Raw genomic sequence first — 15,762 nt, 5'->3', positions numbered from 1 at the left:
TGTTGCTGTTTCTGGGAACCTCTAATCAATAGACAGATGAGAGAGTTGCATTATCAAGGGCAAAAGGTTTCGACCAATAATATTTTTTGAAGTAAAGCTGCTGATGGCCACGTAAAATAAGCATGAATCAGCATTTAGACTATAGCTAAAATTATTTGTAGGCTAAATTCATAAATAAGTTGATATAACAAACAAATTATTGATGGCTATTTTGCCAATTCACAATCTTTTAAATATTTTTTCAAGTAAAAACACCAAAGAGGCTATCAAGCAGTTTTCATTTTATGAAGAAAATGTGTAAAATATCTCCCAGCATATCTTTTATATCTATATAAACATAAAATAAAATGTTTTAATCTGAGGTCAGGGAGCAACATCAGAGGTGTGTCACATCACTCACTAATAAATTGTATTCTAAAAGGAAAAATATTGACCCGATACATTGGTCTAACTGTAACAGACGTGCAATTTTCAGTGGATCAATAGTTTCTTCAGTGTCTGCAAGACGAGGAGGAACGCTTGCACCTAACCTGTACTTCTTCATAGTCATGTGAGGAGAGCACATATGTTAACTCAGCGCCACACAAAGCAGGGCGTCCAATTTGTCCAACTGGAATTACTTAATTTGATGACAAATGAGGCCAAGAAACTTCCCAGCAGCCTGCGTTTCCTTTGTCTGGCTGTGTGTGCACAGAGGAGGCTCACGCATCTCAGCAGACCTAATGTTTGACTCCAGAACATGAAGACACCCAGCAGCTGCTCGTGGCAAGAGAAAGAGGAACAGATTACATGGGTGATACGTTAAAAAAACAAGTGACACAAACCATGATGGAGGAGAGGAAAAAACTCCAGATGTATCCATTAAAAAACATTAACGGTGAGTTAAAAACCTTAAACAGGCAGACCATCTGAGTTTGCACACGATTTTACAAACACTGACATTTCCTTGTCGGCAGAGTAATGAATCATATAGTTTAGGTCAGATTTTTTTATGTGCATTAAAAACATTTTTTCAAGAGATCTTTCAAGGTTTGTTGTAGCAATGTCATCTGTGAATAATGTTTGTGTGGGCAAATAGCTGAGGTCCACAACATCCAATGCCAATGCTGCTAAATTCACCTGAATGTGCTGAAGCTCAGTCTCACCCACACAAATCATTTGTAGGCATCTTAAACGAGAGGATTCGGGAACGAGAATGACTTAGAGGAGGAGCTCTGTCCTCGTACACTGCAAGGTAGGTGGCTGGTAATAAAAACAGAATCGACGGCGGTCGTGAAAACACAACGTTGGACTGCAGGTGACGAGACGGTGGTGCGCACAAATAAACGAGTGACCTTTGGTTAATAAAAGATAAGGCCCCACCAAGATGGTGACTTCACACACCTACGATGCTGATAAGGACGGGAAAGCCAGCAGGTGCACACTTCACACACATAAAAAAGCCAGATTCACACACACACACCACTACTACTCTACAGGCCTTTTCCTTTTGATTGATGAAAAAAGGAATGAAGTTACTGCTTTTACAAATGGTAGCCTCCCACTACTGTGCATTCTCAGCTGCTTGACATGGCAACAGGGAAAAAAATATAGCTCTACAAGAAGCCCCCTGACTTTTATGAGTGTCTATATATTCCCTTCATGGTTTTTATTCTGTTCATAGAGCATAAAACGGGTGTATCATTAAAAAAGAAAAAACACACTGGCCTCCAGCCTTGGTATTTGTCTGAGCATGTTGATATGGCCCGGTGACTAATATGCACCTGCCTTTCTTTTACACACCCTGAAACATGAAGCTCACATTGGGGGGGCAGACAGTGGATTGAGTTTAACACTTAAAAAACACAGTCTATAAATTCATGCATTGAGGGTGTTAATGTCTGAGCAGTGAGCAGGCTGTAAGGAGGGAGGTGGTGGACCGCCCTGCAGCAAATAAAGGCATGTCTCATGCCCAGTGTGTGATGATGGTGTCCATCGGTGACATTGCACATGAAGATCACAGTTGCACTTTCACTTCTTATACAGTCTCTGTAGTAGTAGTAGTAGGCCAGGGCCTGGATTTTTATTTATTTTTTTAATCTAAACCACATTAAGCACATGCATTTTTAAAATCCACCGACTAAACACAGGCTTGTGAAGAAGATCTGCAATGCGTAGCCAACCAAGCTCCAACCTGGTGCGACCACAACGTTGCCAAATCGAGCATTAGGTCCTCCTAATGGCTGAATAAAACCTACGTGGTGTTAATAACACTGAATCTAATAATAAAAGTGTAAAGAAACATATAAACACTCGCTTTATTTAAGATGTACTCAAATAAATAAATAAAAATAGATAAGTACAGGGAGTACCAGATATGTGTAAGTTCATAAATAATGTTAGATTTAAATCACAAATCAGGTTGGGAAGAGAAGAGACCCAAAAATAGACTGGATGCAGATGACAGAAGGGGGTCGCTTCGTGGCCTTGATATTATCTCCAAAGTATTATACTTTGCTTATTTACAAGATTTAAACATCACAGATATATGATGAGTGTGGTTGGAATATAATCTGATGTTAACATGGATGCTTGGTTGCGGGATGCACTTGCTGCTGCCGGGGCGACATCCATCCGCTGCTGCGGAGGCTCCGGAGCTGACCATCCCTGAGCAGGTTGCTGAACACGCATCCCCCCGCCCTCAGGACCGCGCAGCCGGGCTAACGTTTCAGTTATAACCTTTAACGGTCGGAGCGTTAACTTTCAGTACCAACCGTAAAGAAACCTGTCTAACACACACACACACACACACACACACAGACACACGGGGATATAAATCCCAGCTTAGTTACCTTTAGCTGCCTCCACCGCACATAATAGTCCGAGGACCAGTCCGACAGCGGATGCAAATTGTGTATTCCCTCGGAACCGCATCCCGACTTCGAGTTCAACCGCAGCGAAGTTAAAAACAACCTTCTTCTTCCCTCGTCAGTCAGCCGGAAGGTTTCTCTAACAAGAAAAATAAAATCCAGAAGATGAGTGTCGGTTACCACGGTAGCTCTAAGATGGCCGTCGTCGCCGCCGCCGCTCTGCTCTCCCTTCAATCACCGCGTCTCTCGCAGTTTTGCAGGTCGCTGCGTTCAGGGACTGTCGGACGTTTGTGAGACGCGTTCTCAGCACACTGAATGCCACACGCAGACTACTGCTCCTTGTTGTGCATTCTTGCGTGGCTGGTTTCTATGTAGCACCTAATCACAATATATGTTTATTTAGGTAGCAGTTGGATAAAAATGCAAATCAATGCTCACTTGCACCTTTTCATTTCTGCTGCTATTTAGGATTATTCAATATCTACCTCCCTACTCATACACCCACTATCAAACTGTATATAACCATATGTAGCATAAGCACATCTATCTATCTATCTATCTATCTATCTATCTATCTATCTATCTATCTATCTATCTATCTATCTATTATAAAGCCCTTTTGTATTTTGTGCTGTATGTATGTGCATTTTAATGTAGTCCTGTGTGTTTTTATGTTTCACATAGCTGAGATGGGGATTTTATCCTGTCTTTGATTATAGGTCAGAGCTCCAGATTTCATGTTTTAAACCAACAAATCAACCTAAAGAAATGGCATTTGATAACAAAGTTTGATTACAAGACATGTTTTCTTTGTATGATATAATATAGATTTCCACTTCATTAGTGTTGCATTTCAAATGTTGTGTAAGTGTTTCATTAAATTATCACAAAGCAAATCTAGAAAAGAAAAAATGTGCCTATTGCTCAAAGGCAGCGAGGAATCGTGGGTTAATCAGTGTCCAGGAGGCCTTTTTTGTCCCCTAGCAAGTTAATCCAGCTATGCATGGGAGCTGATGGTTGTTGCTCTGTAAAATTAAATGCTAATGAGCAATCACACATAACATGTACTCAATTTCCCACCTCAGACTAAAGGTGACATGTTTCATCTGCAGGTAACACAGCTGAGAAGATTAATTGTCTGATGACGTAAAGCATACAGTTCACAAGTTTACATGTTTCTTAATAAAATCTCTGAGGCAACTTGAGAAGTAAAGTCTACACAAGCTCACCAATATCAACAGTGAATATGAATCTAACTGAATCAAAAATTTTGTTTGTTAGGTAATGGTTATTATGGTTGGCAGACTGTGAAAACACCAGGAGGAGTTATGGAAATAACTTCCTTTCTAAATGACTTCCTTATTATATCCCTGATAAAGTATGAAAGGTTGCATTTAAATATTAAATCAAACTAACCATATCCCCAAAACTCTGTATGTATCAAGAACCTGCATTATACATGGCCAGTTAAAGAGCTGGAATCATTTTTGTTTTCTAAATCTTCCCCTCTTTTTTCTTCTGAAAAAAGCCCTGTCTCTCCTGACCTTTCAACCAAAAATATCTAGGTAGGCCCGTTTCTTTCCATATCCAGTTATCTCAACGCAAGTGTTCAGAAATCGGAGCTCAGGAGTGGAACCTGAAAGCAGCATGTGTCCAACGATGGCCAGTGACGTCAATGCTTTTATTGTGGGAGCGCATGCAGCTAGTTTAGCACAGACGGCTAAACTAAGACCGAGGGCGGGGGCCAAATGCCTTCTGGTGCTACCCGGTGGCACCCAGGATCATCATAATGTGAAGTGCATGACAACACTTAGAGCTGAAGCTTGGGGGACAACAAGGACCCTTGAAGGTTTCTGTTTGTCTGAAGACAAACACAGATTTGCAATTTGATTATAAATTTGCTCCACCTATGGGTCTTAAATAGTCCTAGGACAGAAATTATATGTTTTAGGGTTGGACAGATGCTCAGGGTGGAGGGTATTGCTGAGAATATATAGACCCATGCAGCATGCTACCTTCAGGCCCTGGCTACATAATCCAGGCATGGTAAAATGAATATTTCAACAACATGATGCTATGAGAATGTGACAAACTAAAATGTGTGAAAGTGCTTATGTGCCTCTGAAGCCAAAATGTTATTTAATCCTTTAGTCCAAACAGGCAAGATGGGAAATGTAAATCTGAAGTACATCCACGCTTTAATTTGGCCCCCAAGTTTATTCCACAGAGCGACTTTCATAAGAAATCAGTCACAGGGAAAGAGACTTGCACAACATTCAATAAAAATGAGCAGAAAATTGATCATTTATGAGTTAAGTACTATCCTCACCCTCTAGAACAACCACACAACAACAACAACAAGTGCATTGCAGTGTGAATAGCAAAGCCTCGAATTGCAAATGTGGGTGGGGGCTGCTGTCTAATCAACATCCTCAGATATGGATAGCACCCCTGAGGAAAAGAGGGCACAATTCAATCAGAGAATTACTCACAAACATCCACATCAGTACTGAGCAACCTTGATATGTCTGCTACTCGTGCAAATTCAGACGTGTGACTTTATTTTGACAGAAAAGGTCAACGGTCCATATAATGGACCATGGACAGAAAGTTAAACATAAAACCATTTCATTTTGTGCTCTGCTACATATTCTCCAATGCACTCTCTCCTATATAAAGAAGTGAAAACAACAAGAATGTATCATTTGCAGGTTAACACAGGGTCAACAGTACAATTAAACGTGTTGGACAAGAAGGACAGGTCAGCATTAAGAGCACTCGCTGTGGCTACAGCACTAGACATAAAGGATGAAGTTAAGCTAAAACAATGTGATGCATATAAATATGTATAAAATATGTATGAGTGTAATATATACACTGTGCAAAGTGTCAAGTATATGCATATATATGTAAGAATAAAACCCAACCATTAGACCTCTCAATAGTTGCAGTTATCAGCAGAGAATGGACGTACTTGTGTGAGGCCACAATTAAGTGATGGGTCTATAAACAGGGACAGTCTATGGGCAGTAGTACAATGCTTGCTTGTTTCCTGTTTGGCAACACATGAAGTGGCCAAGAGAAAGTGCAAACCCCCCCTCCCTCACCAGCAGTCTGGGGAAGAGACATACTGGCCATTATCATTCCTCTAGGGGACAATGGACGGCAATAAGAGAGCTTGGTGAATAGGTGTGAGACATCAGCGAATAATCAGAAAGGTGTTACTTCCTCCAGACTATCTCACCCACTGCTGTGAGTGACGGCTACTCTTTAGGGATTTCCTTAAAGGTTTATGGTTTGTTGTCTCCTATGAATGCAGTACTGACAATCACTTTGTACTTTATATTTTGTAAATTGTAGTAAAGTCTTTGTATAGAGTTACAGAGTGTTTTCCTCAACATATTGTTGCTATGTTAAGCCCAAATTAAGCCCCAGCAGTATTTAACCACCGTGGAGTTACTTCCAGTTTTTATTCCCCAGGTTTTGAGATGTTAATGGTGCTCGATAGATAGATAGATAGATAGATAGATAGATAGATAGATAGATAGATAGATAGATAGATGTTCGTATGCTACATATGGTTATATACAGTTTGATAGTGGGTGTATAAGTAGGGAGGTAGATATTGAATAATCCTAAATAGCAGCAGAAATAGGGAGGTAGATATTGAATAATCCTAAATAGCAGCAGAAATGAAAAGTAAGCACTGATTTGCAGTTTTTTATCAAACTGCTACCTAAATAAGGTGCTACATAGAAAGATAGATAGATATCTGACATGCCATCCATCTCAGAGACTGAGCTCACTTCTCCAGCGGCCAGACAAGGATTTGGGGATTAGATACACCACATTATTTGGCTGGTCGAAGGTCATGAATGCCTCATGGCTGCTCACATTATTTAAAATCCTTCCACCTCAGTTTCCATCCTTCTGCTTCAGTTATACACTCTGTCAGTGCGGACAGAGGGCGGACACACTGGGGGGTGGACATATTTGGGCGCTCGTCGTAGGAATTACATTGTTGGAGACATTACTGTGGGCTGCAGTCATGGTGGGTGGTTGGCAGCAGACGGAGCATGAAAAAGGCTTTGCTATCATGGGAATCAAAGTGGTCGTGACCATTAAATGCCACCACTTTTCAATATAGTGTTTCCTGTCTTGTGTCTAGACAGCAGCTTTTGTCATTAACTACTGTTTTCCTTTATAGATACCAGAAGATGAAGAATGAAAGTTATTGTCTAAGAAGCTCACAGCTTTTAATAATGACCTTCTTCGACATATAAACGAGAAATGGGAGTTTGAAATGAGCACAGAGGTATCAGTAGATACCTGGAGGGAGATTTGCAGGTAGGCACGTTTGATGACCAATTCTAATATTTGGAGGTAGTCTAGATGGAAAACCAACAGGGAACAACAGACGAGAAAAGTTTGGATTGCCCTGAGTGTACAGGTGGCAGAACTAAGCATCGCTAGAAACTCGTAGTTCTTGTTCAAAATTAAAAAGTCATTTCTGAAAGGATGTATGAGACGCCCTGAGAGATCAGGATATCCCCAAAGACATTCTAGATTCAATTCGTGAAAGGATTTAATGAAGAGTTATTATTAAATGTATCACAACTAGATGGTTGAAGTCTGAACCACCAACATTAAATATGGGAAATATGGGACAGATGTATGTGTGTTATGTATGCGATAAAGCTGCAAAGACCCACATTTATAAAGAGGTGCAGTTCTGCAATGAGTAAATATACGTGCTGGACTTCACCTGCATTCTATTGTATTTGAATATTTTATTGTACTGGCTCTAAAGCTGGGTAATTATCAAAGCGGTTGGAAATTTGTAAAGGTAATGAGATAATGATGGAAAGTGAAATGTAAAACTTTATGTATGGACTGCTGAATTGAAAAGAAAAATAAAGAAAATTTTGCCCTCTTTTTTATTCACAGACTCAATGTCTTTATCTGATAATCAAAAATATATGCCGTCCTGAATGTGTGTCGTCTCATAAATTTATGAACTTCAATTTTCAGTGAACACTTTTGTTGAAAGATTAATTTTACATACAGCAAGACTTCAGTACTGGTGTCTCCCAGACTTTGCTCATGAATACATTTTTAAAATCCTCGGCTGCAGGGAAATTAAATCTTACTTTAGAAGTTATCAAATTCTTTCAAAGGATTTTTTTTAAGCCAGTGGGTCTGTATGTGCAGGAGTCTGGCAACAAATCATGCAAGGGGAGCTGCAGCCATGCACCTGTGATGTCTAATTCATACATTCTCCACAGGGAACATTTAAAACTCTGTGATTGATTTCCTTCCACTTAAATTACTCTCATTTATCCTACAGCCTGGGCTGTCACTCACGGGCATTTATTAACTGTTGGCTTCTTCCTTCTTGTGTGCACACGCTCACTATGAAGGTCCTGAAAATGCAAATGTCTTTTTTATTTATTTATCCCACTCTTGTTCAGCAACTCCATGTTATAATTCCAGTCAGTACTACATGCAAGTTTTTGCAGCTCACCTCATGGGACAAAACAATCTATTTTTTTCCTTTATTTGTTTTGCAGGTCTATTTTTGGATTATAAACAAAGAAGCTGTTGGAAGAAATGCTTTCTAACATTGTCTGACAGCTGTGATACTCCATACCTTCCTTATCAAGCCCTTTTCTATGTTATGACACTCTTTGACTGTGAAGTAGCCTCTGGATATGCTATGCCCCCTCTTGATGGTCAATAGCTAGTAGTTTCAGCTGTCTCTCAGGCTCCATTGTTACTGATATAAGGCCAGGATACCAAAAACACATGGCAGAAGTGAGTGGGAATCTGACAGATGGAGGCTTGATATCCTCACAGAATACTTCAGACCTCTCTGCACGCCTCAGAGATTAAGCTTTTAGACTGCACCTTCAGCCACATCCATATTCATGAGAGCCGTATTTTAGTTTTATCACTGATATCAGATGTCAAACTATGTTTTATTTCCATTTGCATTCATTACGCACACCTGAAGCAGGATATAAAATCAGAATTCATTAATGAAAATGTCTCTATTTGTCACGTGTGGCGGATTCCTCCAGAAGGGCATCAGGTTGCTCAGAGAAGTGTGGTGCTGTGATTTTGATGTTCTTGTTTTAAGACCTTGACCCCTGACCCCCACAGAAGGTCACCTCTGACATGCCATAGGGAGGGTTCATACCGTGGGTCAAGCTGGTGTCAAACTCTCACCTCCTTGGCTTTATTGCCTCGGAGAGTTTAGGGAGGGGACACTGACATGGCTGTCAGAGTGAGTCCAATCACTCATCTGTGATGGGCAGGGTCCATTGGCTCCCCGGAGACTCCCATTTTGAACACTGAAAATTAAGGCCCTGGGGATGGCAGCTGATGAATATAGACATGTTGGATATTGTTAAGCTGTTGTGTTCAAATGTTAATGAAGTAGTAACAAAAAAACTGTGTATACAAAACGGTACTGTAGTCCGGTCATTGCAGGGGCTTGTACCACAGGGAGATACTGCAGGTGCCAGGGGAGTACTTGTTAGAAAGTATGCAGAGAAATACACAATTAGCTAAAAATACATTGTTATCTAAAAGTAATGGATAAGTGGTTAGCTAAGGAATTAATAAATGGTTGAAAGTTAGTTACAATTAATGGTCGCTAGTCAGCTAAAAGTAATGGATAAATGGTTGGAACAGTTAGTAATCGATAGATGCTCAATATAAATAGAGTGGGGTTATTGGCGCACATAGCAGAAATGCTCATAATATTCATTCATCTATGTTTTATCTTGCACCTCCATGTTTCTACAGTAGACCAGAATTGACCAACTAAACACTCGCTGTGGATAGGGCATTTTGCATTTTTTTGTGGCCACCAGAGTTACTCCTACAAGAGGTTTTCAATTTGTTGCAACTTCACTGCTAGATACGATTAAATCCTTTATACTGGATCCTTAAAGAGTACCTTAAAGTACTGGATAAATGGTTAGTTAGCCAAAAGTAATGGATACATGGCTGAAATAAAAGTAATGCATACACGAGTAGCTAGGGGGGTTGAAAAAACATTACAAAATAACATTCAGTTTAAATTAAATTCATATGAACACATTTGGAACACGATGGGTAATGTTGATAAAGGGGTACTGTGGTGGTACAGTCATACCAAAGAGGTTGGAGACCACTACTGAAGACATCATATCTCAGAAAATCTCTTATATTTGGTGAACAAACATATTAACTTGCAAAGTAACACACAAAATAACTTGCATGTGTACACCCACACACCGGATAAAGCGCAGACCCAAGATTCATTGCCCACCCATTGTAACAACCCCCAAGTTAAGACATGTATGTGATTAAAATCTGCGTCTCTGGTTTGTGTATGAGAAAACCTGCTGTCCAGACGGGGAAGTGAGCAGTCTGCTCCCTCATTACCTTTGAAGGAGGCTCATATGGCAAGTGGGTGATATTAAAGTGGAGGAGGTCAAAAATGGCTTGGAGCCAGTGTACACTCCATTGCCTCTGACCAAGCACAGTTTGGAGACTGCTGACCCAGATGCTGAAACGGACCTGGACAACAGAAATCTGGTAAATTATGTGATAATAAATCATATCTGATCTGCAGATCTGAGCAAATATCGAATGTAGTCCAACAACGAGGCACAAGAGGTAAAAGCTGTTTTGCTCAAACGTCCTCCTTCCTCCCAATTTAATCAGCGACTTAACTAGAAGTATTCCCCTCTGTCCAGTTGGGTCTAATGATGATGATGATTGGTTCTCTTCCTACATGATCTGATACTCTCCTGTGAAATGAAGCTGGGGGTTAGTGCAGTTCGACCTCTGGCCTGTGGGACAGTTCACACTCATAAACACACTTAAATCTGGTGTTGAGACATTAAAGGAGTAAATCACACAGACATATCAGGGTCTCTGCAAGTGAGTTTGGCTATATTGGCCCAGTCCCATTATAGTGTTTCCATCCCCTTCCCTAGCTGCTCATAATTATGTTGTTACCCTGCCATTAGCTGACATCAGTGATTATTAACTGGCCAGGTCAGCACCGCAAACGGGGAGCAATTGAAACACTCATTTTATGATCCCCCTGACGGCAAAGACTCGAGCAACCGGAAATGACTTTGAGCTTTGATAAAACATGACGCATGATTCAGGCTTGTCGGGTGTATTTTCAAAGGTGTGTTAGCCCCTTTAAAAAAAGGCTCTGGCTAAGCTTTTCTGAATCAACACATCCGTGCTGTGTGATGATCAGGAAGGTGGAAAGCTGCCCCTAATGCATCCATTTGGTTAATTATGTTCATTCATTATAGATTTTGTTGAGCTTGGCCTTTTCCTGACAAAGTCTGACTCTTGTCCAAGTTAGACAGATAGTGATGCACTTACTGATTACACTGGGTGCCTAAATGCACCATGGAGTATTTGATTAGCTGATATAATTCATTTGCTAATTAAAAATTGCACTAATGCTGCACAACATGCAACAAACAACACAGATACTAACACCAGATAGAGACAAAAAGGCGGAGTGGCTGGGCTTACATGTTCCAAGCTTTCTTTGTGATATGAATCAGTCCCAGGCCATCCAATCATGTTTTCAAGGCCAGTTCAAAGATTGACTCTGATGTGATCAACAAGACTTGTTGGATTATTATTATTCCATTTTTTCGCAGATGAATAACTTTTTATATATCAGACTTAAAATGAAACCAAGTATAAACCATGTCTCACCACTGACAGTATAAAGCAGACATAGTATCCATGACGTCACCCATAGGTTTTGTGATGGTTCTGGTTGCCGCCATCTTGGCAGTCAAGCCTCTTCTGACAATCTAAAAATTCACTGGCAAAAGACGTGGATCATCAGCAGACCTGAGGCATGATGAACAACGCCTGGGTGCTCAAACAAGCCATCTGTAGTGGCACATTCCTGTCAATGAAAGCAGCCACACTTTTAATTAATGCGTAACTTTAAGCCTTAACATAATTCGAAAACATTGTTGTGGAGAAATTGCTGAAGTCAAAGGTCAATGGTGAGGTCAGGAAGGAAGAAAGTGTTCAGGAGCCTCTGATGTCTTATGCTGTATTATTTATTGATGCTTGGCCAATTAAAGACACTCTCAAAGTGCGTCTTTGGTGCTTGAGTCGGTCTCAGCACTCGTGCTGGTGGATAAACTTTAAACCCAAAGATCACACCCCAAATACTATACGCCCAGAATTAGTCAAAGAGAATGTCTTTATTCATGCAGGTGTTATTGTCAGCATATTCTAATCTGGAGACACAGATGTCTGTTTACGCAGATTGGAAAGTCAACAACAAGCTATCAATTATGTCTAGGAAGGCAGCAACAGGCCTCTTTGACCCTGGCCACCACAGTGTTGAGATATAATGGCATCTAGTCTAACACAAACAATTAATACTGCCGAGGACCTCAAGGCCCACACGTGACCTCATGTTACCTAAGGATAGAAAATTCCATAACACAGATGAGTTAAAACAATTATAAGCTATGAGTAACCTTAAAGAATAAATTTGGTGTTTTACAACATTTATTTTTCATTTTCAACATTTTCCCCTGTACAGACCAAAACCAACATCAAATTAATCTTAATCTTTCTAACGAGTAAACACTTTCCTGCTGCAGCAAAAGACTTGCTCAGCTGAAAATACTCCATAGCATTGCATTGAAGCTCCCAGTGGTGAGAAATAAATGGTGTTTGTTGACAGCAACAAAAATATACATTATTATGATGATAATTTACTCTGGAACAAATGGTCAGATTTGAAAGATACCTGTATCTGACTACCATGAAGGACATGACACTATGTATTATTCAGCAATTGCAGCACATCACAAACAGCTATATCTATAGTATATGTGCATTCATATAGCAGGATCAAAATTTAGCATGAATAAATCCCATGGTGCATTAGTACCTCACTGTGACCTCACGTGATGATGAAGTAACACTGTGGCTGTGGCTGTTGCATGTTGATGGAGGATTAAGGTTTAGTTAAAGGTCCTTCTACCTCTTTCCCTCTCTCTCGCTTTTTTTCCACATGACCTTTTAATTATTGATTTTCAGCTCTCTAGGCCTCATCTCTCCTCTCATCTCTCTCCTTCCTCCCTTCTCCCCTCTACCTCACTGCTGCTCCCTGCCCTTTTATCTTCCCAGCTCTCTTTCTTCCAACATGAAATCACTCACCACAGCCGCATTGAACACACATACGGACACATCTATGAACACACATGCTTCTTCACGTCTTTTCTCTCCCACACGCTTCTCCCTCCTCCCTTCCCTTCCTGACTTGTCTCCATATTAAAATGCGTAGCTGCTGCCCGCTAGCTGCAGTGTCAGCAGGAGGGGAACAGGGATAGTAATTCATACCCGGTTGTCACCCAGGCTGGAGGTGAGTGAGCATGGCTCTTCCCTAAGGAGACAGCCAGAAATGAGCCCGGCAGAGGAGCTCAGAGACATCAATAATCCAGCACCTCTCCCTGCACTAACGACGGGCTCATGCAGTCTCATTAAACACAGTGTGCTTTTCCTGCTGCCATATTTTTACAGTTGAAGCTCAGATTAAGATAAATGGAATATCTATTTACATGCATGTTCCCTTAAGAGTACAGTACATACCCGCAGTTATAGGTGTGAATGAATAACATTACTCGGTCAAAACCACATATTTTATTGTGTGAATATAATGCAACAGCACTCTAGATGAGATTCATGCTCAGGGATGTCAGTTGGTGGAAAGCCCTCGCCGTGTTTACACCCACATGAAGTTTGGGTATATTTTCCATAGAGCAGCAGGCCTGCCCGGTGGGATGCTTCTGTAAATAAGCTGTCATAGCTCTCACTGGGGCTCTATTAGGAAACTTAGGAACACACACACACACACAGAAAAATACAGCTACAAGTACACAAACACAAAGACAAACATATGAATCCACAGATATGTGTGGATATTGGATCTTGTTTTTACAGTAAAAAACTGGCAGCTGTGGTTGCCAGAATTTTATTGGAATAAATACGGTACAACCTTTTCTGCTATGATGGTAAGAGAATATTAGTACTGTTGATCTTATATTTATTATCAGTGCTTTGTTCCATATGTTACCACATAAATGCAAGGGTTTTTTTCCATCAAAAGAAACGCTGTTTGCCATATAATTGATATAAAAATACCACATGAATGCCGTATAAAGTAAAGGTTTTGTCATGAAATATTAGTGTTTTACTGTGTAATTAACAGTCTCTAATATAAAACACTACTTTATTCTGTATAAAATCCCTGAAAATGCCATTAAAATAAAGGTTTTAACATTATATATGACTGCTTATAATTAAAAAACACCAAAATTGGAGTTAAAAGGTTGTCAAGACTCAGTGACAATATACCCACACAAAAGGGAATAAATAACAAAACACACCTTTATTGATAACATCCATTCCCTAACCTCTAAACTTTGACTTAAACCTAACCCCGAGTCTAACCCTCATCTTAAAAAAGCACATGTTGAGAGAGGGGGTCAAGTACAATGCCCTCATTTTGGCAGATTGATTCAGGAACATAAACATTAACAAGCGTTCATGCCTGCCAGGCGGCTGCCAGAATACAGACACAGTTCAAAATAGTCATTTACGTACACCCACCTCCCAAAATGGCTCCCAGCTCCATTCCTGCTATCTGCATCACCCTCAGGATAATTCTGTCCGGGGTATTCTAGGAATCTGTCTCAGGATAAGATAATCCAGGGACAGCTGCTCTCTAATTTTAAGTGGAGGGCCCGAGGATATGGGTGTTACAGAAGGGGAGTCGAGAGTCAATGGAAGAAGTTGGTAAAGAAGTCAGTAAAAAAGCTGCGAGTTGCACATGTAGGGCAGAATCGGCTTCTGATTGGGCCCCAGAGGAGGTCAAGACCTAATCTCAAGGCAGACAGTGAACTGACAGTCAACTCATGATTCACTGCGAGAATTTCATCTATTGTTGCCATGGCAACGACACCTGCAAGACAGATGAAACCACACGTGGTTTCACCTCAGAACCGCCTCCTCTGTATTGTGAGCACATGATTGAAGTGTGTGTGTGTGTGTTTGTATGTGTGTGTGTGTGTGTGTGTGTGTGTGTGTGTGTGTGTGTGTGAAGGAATCGTCAAATGAGAAAACACATTTTTGTGTGTTTGTGTTTGTGTTTGTGTGCAGCTGTTTATGCATATGCCAATCCTGCAGACAATCAGCAGGTAAAATATTCATCAATCACTAATATTCGCATCATCTGATGACAACAGGTGCTGCTGTGTCAGTCATCAATTATAATGTTACATAAGCTCTACTTGGTTCATTACTGTGCATCATCAACAGCTTGATATACTGAAAAGTTTAGGCAGTGTTTGTTCTCTTCCATTCATCCCAGTACAGATTTCTGGGATTAGTACTGACATATGGATTTGCATATTCTTACGTGGAGATCATACAGGTTGTTGTAGCAGCTCCAAAGGCTGGTGTGCAGGTCCCTCTGTCTGCACACAGCCAGTCTGATCTCTGGTGCCTGTGGAGGAGAGCAAAGGGGGGATGATATCAGCAAGAGCTCAAAAATGATAAACTGTGTTTATGTCCAGTTTAGTTTTTAAATTGGCAATATCATGTATAACACTTGGGGTGCCAGTTAGCTCAGTTGGTAGATTGTGCGCCCCCTGTACAAAGGCTCAGTCCTTGCTGCAGCGGCCAAGGGTTCGATTCCAAGCTGTGGCCCTTTGCTGTGTGTTGTCCCGCTCTCTCACTCCTTGCTTTCCTGTAACTTTTCAGCTGTCTCTGTCCAATAAAGCTTGAAAAGCCCCAAACATTTGAAATAAATAAATAAATAAATAAATAAATAAATAAATAAATAAATCATGTA

At 40.5% G+C, this 15,762-nt stretch overlaps 1 protein-coding gene across 4 annotated transcripts in view; it reads right to left on the bottom strand.

Moving 5' to 3' along the window:
• Positions 1-3,112, bottom strand: part of clstn1 (calsyntenin 1) — a 33,508-nt gene extending 30,396 nt beyond the window's left edge. For all 4 annotated transcript variants that reach the window (XM_019254427.2, XM_019254429.2, XM_019254428.2 and 1 more), the window contains exon 1: positions 2,832-3,112. In XM_019254427.2, coding sequence (XP_019109972.1) covers positions 2,832-2,913 — 82 coding nt within the window. In that variant the 5' untranslated portion in view covers positions 2,914-3,112. The remainder of the gene's footprint in view (positions 1-2,831) is intronic.
• Between the last annotated feature and the right edge of the window lie 12,650 nt (positions 3,113-15,762).

Source organism: Larimichthys crocea, chromosome XV (genome assembly GCF_000972845.2).
Source record: "Larimichthys crocea isolate SSNF chromosome XV, L_crocea_2.0, whole genome shotgun sequence".
NCBI lineage: Eukaryota > Metazoa > Chordata > Actinopteri > Sciaenidae > Larimichthys > Larimichthys crocea.
This window is presented reverse-complemented; position numbering and strand designations above follow the sequence as displayed.